Genomic DNA, 8,423 nt, shown 5'->3' with positions numbered 1-8,423 from the left:
TTTTGTCTTTTGTGGTCAAGTATGTATCAATAGAGCAGTGGTTCTCAAACTTTTTTCAGTGATGTACCCCCTGTGAACATTTTTTTTAATTCAAGTACCCCCTAATCAAAGCAAAGCATTTTTGGTTGAAAAAAAGAGATAAAGAAGTAAAATATAGCACTATGTCATCAGTTTTTGATTTATTAAATTGTATTACAGTGCAAAATATTGCTCATTTGTAGTGGTCTTTCTTGAACTATTTGGAAAAAAGATATAAAAATAACTAAAAACTTGTTGAAAAATAAACAAGTAATTCGATTATAAATAAAGATTTCTACACATAGAAGTAATCATCAACTTAAAGTGCCCTCTTTAGGGATTGTAATAGATATCTATCTGGATTCATGAACTTAATTCTAAACATTTCTTCACAAAAAAAGAAATCTTTAACATCAATATTTATGGAACATGTCCACAATAAATCTAGGTGTCAACACTGAATATCGCATTCTTGCATTTCTTTTCACAGTTTATGAACTTACATTCATATTTTGTTGAAGTATTATTCAATAAATATATTTATAAAGGATTTGGGTTGATTGTTACCATTTTTAGAATATTTAAAAAAATCTCACGTACTCCTTGGCATACCTTCTAGTACCCCCATTTGAGAACCACTGCAATAGAGGACCCCTGAACCAGTGGTCCCCAACCACCGCTCTAAGGACCGGTACTGGTCCGTGATTAACACAGGTAAAGACAAACACAACTCCAAACAAAATAAAAATGAAATGAAATTAAAATGAAATTAAATTACCATGAATTGATTTACGTGGACCCCGTAAACAAGTTGAAAAACTTATTGGGTTGTTACCATTTAGTGGTCAATTGTACGGAATATGTACTGCACTGTGCAACCTACTAATAAAAGTTTAAATCAATCAATCATTCAATCAAAAGACACATTTGCTTCCAGGCCGCAGAGAAACATTAAATAATTCATAAACGACTGCATTTTCGCCGACTTAACTTTCGCCTGTCCCACTGTTTATGGATGTACAATAAAACTCCTCATAGTAAGTTGCCATTTGTTAAATTTGTTATAGCTTTGATACATGATACAATGCACATCCATCCATCCATTTTCTACCGCTTATTCCCTTTGGGGTCGTGGGGGGCGCTGGTGCCTATCTCAGCTACAATCGGGCGGAAGGCGGGGTACACCCTGGACAAGTCGCCACCTCATCGCAGGGCCAACACAGATAGACAGACAACATTCACACTCACATTCACACACTAGGGCCAATTTAGTGTTGCCAATCAACCTATCCCCAGGTGCATGTCTTTGGAAGTGGGAGGAAGCCGGAGTACCCGGAGGGAACCCACGCAGTCACGGGGAGGACATACAAACGCCACACAGAAAGATCCCAAGCCCGGGATTGAACCCAAGACTACTCAGGACCTTAGTATTGTGAGGCAGACGCACTAACCCCTCTTTCACCATGCTGCCCACTATGCACATTAATAAACAAATAAAATATAAATGTGACAGATTTTAGTCAAAGGCTGATTTCCATCTGCATCTCATTGCAAAGAAACAAGGCCAGGGCTCCCACTAATTCAGCGTTATAGTGAGTTGTACTTTTCATGCACTCATTTTTGCTGTATTTATCTGGCACAAGTGGAAAGCCGGTCCCTGAAAATAATGCCTACATTAAACCGGTCTGTGGTGCAAAAATGGTTTGGAAACCAAATTGAATGCGCTACACCATCAAATGAGTTGTAATCTCATACTTAAAAACTGAAAAATTGCAGAAAGTTGCAATAATTATATAGCAGTTTTTACCTGGAAAAGTCAGATGTCCTACATGAACTTAAACGCAACACTGTGCCCCAAATATCCTGTAATTGTAGAGTACTATTTGAAAACAAAATGGGCTGAAATTTTATTTTTTCTAACATTTCAGATCAATTAAGTATCAATAGAGGTCCCCCGAACCATCAAAAAGAGTCCCACTAAAGGCTAAAATGAAAAAATCCAAAATCCCACATGAACGCAACAATGTGCCCAAACTAATCTCAACAACCTCTTCGAGTAATAACAATATCGGCAAAAATGTTACCTTTTCTGTCTTGATGATCAATTAAGTATCAATAGACGTCACCATCCATCAAACTGAGTGTATTGGTCACACTGAAAAACTAAATTACACAAATTGAGAAACATGGTGAAGTCAAAATTCCCACATGATCAGAAACGCAACACAGTGTCTAGCTCGCCTGTAGTTTTATAAATATGTGTAAAACATCCATCCATCCATCCATTTTCTAGCGCTTATTCCCTTTGGGATCAGGGGGGCGCTGGTGTCTATCTCAGCTACAATCGGCGGAAGGCGGTTTACACCCTGGACAAGTCACCACCTCACCGCAGATGTGTAAAAAAACAATTGTAAAACAAAGTTGACTAAAATTATACTTATTAATGTCATTTATTATATGTATCATTACAGGTTCACAAAACCATCAACATGAGTGTAAGAGTCACGTACACTGAAAAGCTAAAATGGAAAAATGGCAAAACGTTACAAAAATGATGGTGTCATTTTAAAATGGGAAAGTAAAATATCTCACACGAACATAAATGCAACATTGTAAACAAATCGGGGTCACATTTTACATTTCCGTCATTTAGTCAGTTATGTATTACAATCAGTTATGTACTGTATCAATTAAAGTCCCCAGACCCATCAAAACGAGGGTCACACTGAAAAGCTAAAACGGAAAAATTGCAGAAAGTTACGTTGTTTTAACATGGTGGAAACAAAAATCCCATATGATGTAAACGCAACGCTGGGCTCCGGTCCGTCGTCGAGTAATAACATTAGATTAGAAGTATTTGTTAAAAAAAAAAAAAAAAAAAAAAAAAACATACATCCTACCGTTATGTTTTACATAAATGTTTGGTACGTTATTCCAAGTTAAAAACGACAGAGAAAGATTTTGTCCAGCTTTTATTTCCTCGTCTCTCAACAGGTGTCGCTGGCTTCTAGAACAATCTGACACCTTGGTCTCGAGACGCCCTCTACTGGCATTAACGTGTAAAACCTACATCTGTTCCATTCATCCATTTCTACCGCTTGTCCCTTTCGGGGTTGCAGGGAGGCTGGAGCCTAGTGAGAGTAATGATGTTTAATGATAATAATAATAATAATAATAATAATAAAACATTACTTCTTTACTTTTCAAATACAACTGTAACGTTGACAATATCTCAGTTACCCCTTATTTAGCATATGATCTTAAAGGCCTACTGAAATTAGATTTTCTTATTTTAACGGGGGTAGCAGGTCCATTCTATGTGACATAATTGATCATTTTGCGACATTGCCATATTTTTGCTGAAAGGATTTAGTAGAGAACATCCACGATAAAGTTCGCAACTTTTGGTGCTGACAAAAAAGCCCTGCCTTTACCGGAAGTCGCAGACAATGACGTCACCCGTTGATGGCTCCTCACATCCTCACATTGTTTTTAATGGGAGCCTCCAACAAAAAGTGCTATTCGGACAGAGAAAACGACAATTTCTCCATTAATTTGAGCGTGGATGAAAGAGTCGTGTTTGAGGATGTTGATAGCGTCCGACTAGAAAAAAAATAAATAAAAAATTAAGTTAAAAAAAAACGCGATTGCATTGGGATGGATTCAGATGTTTTTACACTCATTTACTAGAATAATTCTGGGAAATCCCTTATCTTTCTATTGTGTTGCTAGTGTTTTAGTGAGTTTAATAGTAGCTGATAGTCGGAAGGGTGTATCCACGGGTGTGTTGATGCCAGTGTCTGATGGAAGTCGACGGCAGCTGTACAGACGGCACAAGCTCAGCTGATCTCCAGTAAGAGGCGACTTTTTACCACAATTTTCTCACCTAAAGCTGCTGGTTGACAAGTGGTCGGGATCCATGTTCGCTTGACCGCTCTGATCCATAGTAAAGTTTCACCTCCGGGAATTTTAAACAAGGAATCACCGTGTGTTTGTGTGGCTAAAGGCTAAAGCTTCCCAACTCCATTTTTCTACTTTGACTTCTCCATTATTATTTGAACAAATTGTAAAAGATTCAGCAACACAGATGTCCAAAATACTGTGTAATCATGCGGTTAAAGCAGACGACTTTTAGCTGTGTGTGTGCGCAGCGCTAATATTTTCTAACAGCCCGTGACATCACGCGTACACGTCATCATTCCGCGACGTTTTCAACAAGAAACTTCCGGGAAATTTAAAATTGCAATTTAGTAAACTAAAAAGGCCGTATTGGCATGTGTTGCAATGTTAATATTTCATCATTGATATATAAACTATCAGACTGCGTGGTGGGTAGTGGTGGGTTTCAGTAGGCTGTTTATTCTAAAAAAAATAAAAAGACGGGTTTTGTTATTTTTTTCCCTAAAATGCACTTTATCCTAAAAAAAAAAAACACGACATCATCACAATTATTTTGTGTGTGTAGAGTATTTGTTTAATTACCCGCAAATCACCGGAAAGTATACATTCTACTACCATGAGTTGTGTTGGGCGCCATCAATGCAGTACTACTTTTGGCCGCATGAGGGCAACAAAAAGCCTCATGTGCAGAGTAGTGATACAGTAGTTTATACACGACTCTGCGCATGTGTATTTACCTGGATGTCTTACTCATTTTTATTGCGTCACTACAGTCCAAGTACAGAGTAACACGATTTAATTAAGGATGAAAATAAAACAAAAAAGCTCAAATTTAAAGGGCGTATTTCTTTAATGTGATTGAAATGTTTAGTAGTTGTGCAAGTGTATAAAATCTGGTGGCTGTTTTTTCTCTTATCATTTTCTTTCTTAGCTTGTTCCCACGCGGTAGTTGCACAGTGGGGGCTGCTATTGTTCAGGATATCCCCTCCTTGTTAATGGCTTCCTGTTTGGACACTAGAGAGAGAGACAGAGAGAGAGAGACTGTCGCCTTGTTGTCTTCTGATGGCAAACAAGATCACACAGAAGATTTATCGGAGATTGTTTATTGAGGGAAGATGTCGTGAAGCACCTGTAGCAAGAGATGATGCTAGAATGTACAAACTAGATAGTATCTTTACAGGTGGTTTTTGGTTGTTTGTGTGCGTTGTGTCGGCGCTAACGCAACACCTGGTTTGTGTTTATTCCACCCTATAAACTGCTGTCAAAGGAGGACCTCTTCTCAGTGCAAGGCTAGGTCTGGGGTGGGGGTGGGGGGCTTACCAGCTGAAAGGGAAAACAAAAGGGTGGGATGGTGGTTTTGGGTGGGTGGGGGGAGGGACTTGACACACGACCGCTTGACCATCTGGAAAAGTCATTCCTGATCGTCTCACAAGTCCTTTAAAGAAGACAAGTGGGGGCAGGTGGGCATCAATGGACAGGATAAATCACTCTTCTTAAAGGGCAGCGCCCTCTCCTCATAAAAACACAAGAAAATACGAAAAAAAATAGCATTTTTTTTTTTTTTTAGCTGGGCTTTGCGAGTCTCTACATGGATTGCGCGAGTGCCAGTCAAAAAGCTCCGATCTCCATCCCCCAGGGTCTGTATGGTTTGCCCACAGTGGGTGTCGTCGGGGCCGGGGGGCTTAGGGCAGCGACGGGGGAGATGAGCGGGAAGGCACCGAATGGGAAAGGGAACGCGGAAATGGATGAAAGGAGGGGAGGAGAGAGCTTGGTCGGGTGGAGAACGGGGGCGGGGGCCGTGGACGGGGCGCGCACAGGTGCTTGGTCCGAGTGAGGGGTTCCGCTTGTGCTGCGCCGACCCGCGGGGTGTGTCTCTGCAGGGGACGAGGAGGAAGAGGACGACGACAGGGGGCTGCTGCTGACGCTCCGAGGCGGGGCGAGGGGGGCGGCCTGCTGGCGCAGGAGGAGCGGGTGGGTCAGGTGGGCGGGCGGCGACCCGAAGGCAGAACCCCAGGATAGGTGGTTGAGGCCCGCCTCGCGCTGGCTGGCGTAGCTGTTGAGGTGCGACACCAGGCGGATCCTCAGGGGGTCGGTGTTGTCCAGACCCTCCATGATGCTGAGATAGCGGGCCGCCTCCGCCAGGCACTCCCTGAAACCCAAACCGCGGTAATCCATGGCCAGGGCGTGGGCGTCAAAGAACCCTGAAAAGGGGCAGGAGGGGAGGGGGGCCGAGGAAGTGGACTTTTTTACTCTAATGACCAAAAAGTGCAATACAAACGCCATGTTTATATTTTTCCCTTTAAAAGAGACACTTTTAAAATACTGGAGTCCGACAAATACGCATCAGGTTTTTTGTGGATTTTTTACTATGAAGCTTTTAAAAACTCAAGTTTTGTTTGAAAACTTTATGACTTTCCATTACATACATTTGAAGGAATATTTGATTGTTAGACCCTGATATTTGACATTTATTGGCATCAACATGAATTGTATTTTTTGTGTGTCAGATCAAAACCAAAGTCACACTGGAAGTCCTCAAGGCAAAATTAGTCAGCGCTCCAAAAAGTGCATTAAAAATATCAAATGTGTATATTTTTTCATTTAAAATCGTCTTTCAAAAGTCTTCTGATTGAAATAAAAATATGGACTTTGAAATATATTGTACATTTTTTTATCCTATAAAAAGAAAAATTGATAAAACAGAAGTAATAATAAGAAAAAATAGCACCATCTGATGGACACATTTAAAAAAGTAAAAAAATCAGTCAATGTAAATTCTTAACGTAAAATGACTGAATTAGTTGATGTGAATTACATTTGACATTTTCATTTTTGGCTGCCCCTTCCAAAAAAGCCGATCAGGCGCCGTAAGGTGGGGCTGTTCTTCGTGAATAAGCATAAAAAAATGTCAGTTAAAGAATAACAGGGCGCTTCATATGAAGTCTCACTGCACACTAGCCCCTTCCGGCTCCATCACAGATTTAAATAAAATTGAATATTTCCCTCACATTCCCAACGTTCCCCACGGTGCACAGCTTTAGTGCTGACATTCTGGGATCAAATCCCCTCCCGTAAATGTGCCAGGAAGATATTTAGGTGTTAATTACAATCAATGACTTTGTTTCTTGTGCACCTTTAGTAGAACATGCATCAAATTAAATTTAAACTTGATTTAAAAACATCTAAAATTAGTAGAACATGCATCAAATGAAATTTAAACTTGATTTAAAAACCTCTAAAAATAATTTAACTTAAAAACACAATTGTAATAAAAAATGCATCAAATTAAATTTAAACCTGATTTTTTAAAAAAATCTGAAAATAATTTAACTTAAAAACAAAATTGTAATAAAAATGCATCAAATCATATTTAAACTTGATTTAAAAAATCTAAAAAAACTTTCACTTAAAAACAAAATGCATCAAATTAAATTTAAACTTGATTAAACAATTGTAAAAATAAATTAACTTAAAAACAGAATTGTATTAAAAAATGCATCAAATTAAATCTAAACCTGATTTTAAAAAATCTAAAAATAATTTCACTTGAAAACAAAATTGTAATAAAAATGGGGTTTGTGTGTGCGTGCCTGCTCAAACAGGCAGTATCATTCCTCACTTTTGTGTGTCCCTTTAAGCTAATTTATTACACAGCAGTTTTAAAAATGAATTCTCTTTCAATTGTCACACATACTTTTAACATTACATCTAGTTAAATCACCCATGATGACATAAATAAACATAAACAATAATGCTCTAAGGAGTAAAAATAAGTTTCCTCACCTTTGCCTCCAGCAGCATGAAGCATCTTCAGGTGGTCCACAGTCATCTGCAAAATCTCCGCTTTTTCCAACTTGGCAGAACCCTTAAAAGAACGCAGCGATGCATTAATCAATAAAATAAATAAATAAAATATGATTATTATGTTTTACTAAAGCATGTACCTGCTTCTCAAAGGCGCTGGGCACAAGTCTGCGCAGCTCACTGAGGCTGTTGTTGATTCTGTCACGACGACGTTTCTCAATGATCTTAACATGAAAGAGTAGAGTTTCATTAAGCAAAGATGACATTTCCAGCTGGAATGCTTGACTTACTCCTCGTCGTCTCTTCCTCGCCTGCACCTGAGTGGAAGTGGTAGGCGACATGGAGCCCAGAGGGGAGCGAATATTCCTGCAAGAAAAGGCAATAACTCGACGTTACTGTCAAGTTGACTCCACACGGAGGAAGGAGTGCACAGATGCGGCAAACAAACGCACCCATTCTCATCTGCGCTCTCCCTCTCCACCTCGATGGCGTCGTCCAGCTCGCTGTCCGACGAGCTGAAGTCGTGATTCCTCTTCATGTCTGACAATAATCCTTCCTCCGTCACTTCGCTGATGCGCGCCGCCAAAAAGTTTGCTCGGCTTTGACGCGCTCGCCTTTCCCACGGTGTCATTTCAACGCAGGGGGGCGGGGCCGAGGGAGCCGGGCAGCCAATCACGGGGCGGGGAAGAGTTTGATTGACA

At 39.9% G+C, this 8,423-nt stretch overlaps 1 protein-coding gene across 1 annotated transcript; it reads right to left on the bottom strand.

The window, feature by feature from the left end:
• Window positions 1-5,005: 5,005 nt before the first annotated feature.
• Window positions 5,006-8,410, bottom strand: hey1 (hes-related family bHLH transcription factor with YRPW motif 1). Its single transcript, XM_061908504.1, has 5 exons — window positions 8,175-8,410; window positions 8,013-8,088; window positions 7,863-7,946; window positions 7,702-7,783; window positions 5,006-6,119 (listed from the first exon to the last, which is right to left on the bottom strand). The coding sequence occupies exons 1-5, from the start codon at window positions 8,351-8,353 to the stop codon at window positions 5,527-5,529; spliced, it is 1,014 nt and encodes a 337-aa protein (XP_061764488.1). The 5' UTR covers window positions 8,354-8,410; the 3' UTR covers window positions 5,006-5,526.
• Window positions 8,411-8,423: the final 13 nt, after the last annotated feature.

This window comes from Nerophis ophidion, linkage group LG08, assembly GCF_033978795.1.
Source record: "Nerophis ophidion isolate RoL-2023_Sa linkage group LG08, RoL_Noph_v1.0, whole genome shotgun sequence".
Lineage (NCBI taxonomy): Eukaryota > Metazoa > Chordata > Actinopteri > Syngnathiformes > Syngnathidae > Nerophis > Nerophis ophidion.
Note: the sequence above shows the minus strand (reverse complement) of the source record. Positions and strands in the feature narration are given on the sequence as shown.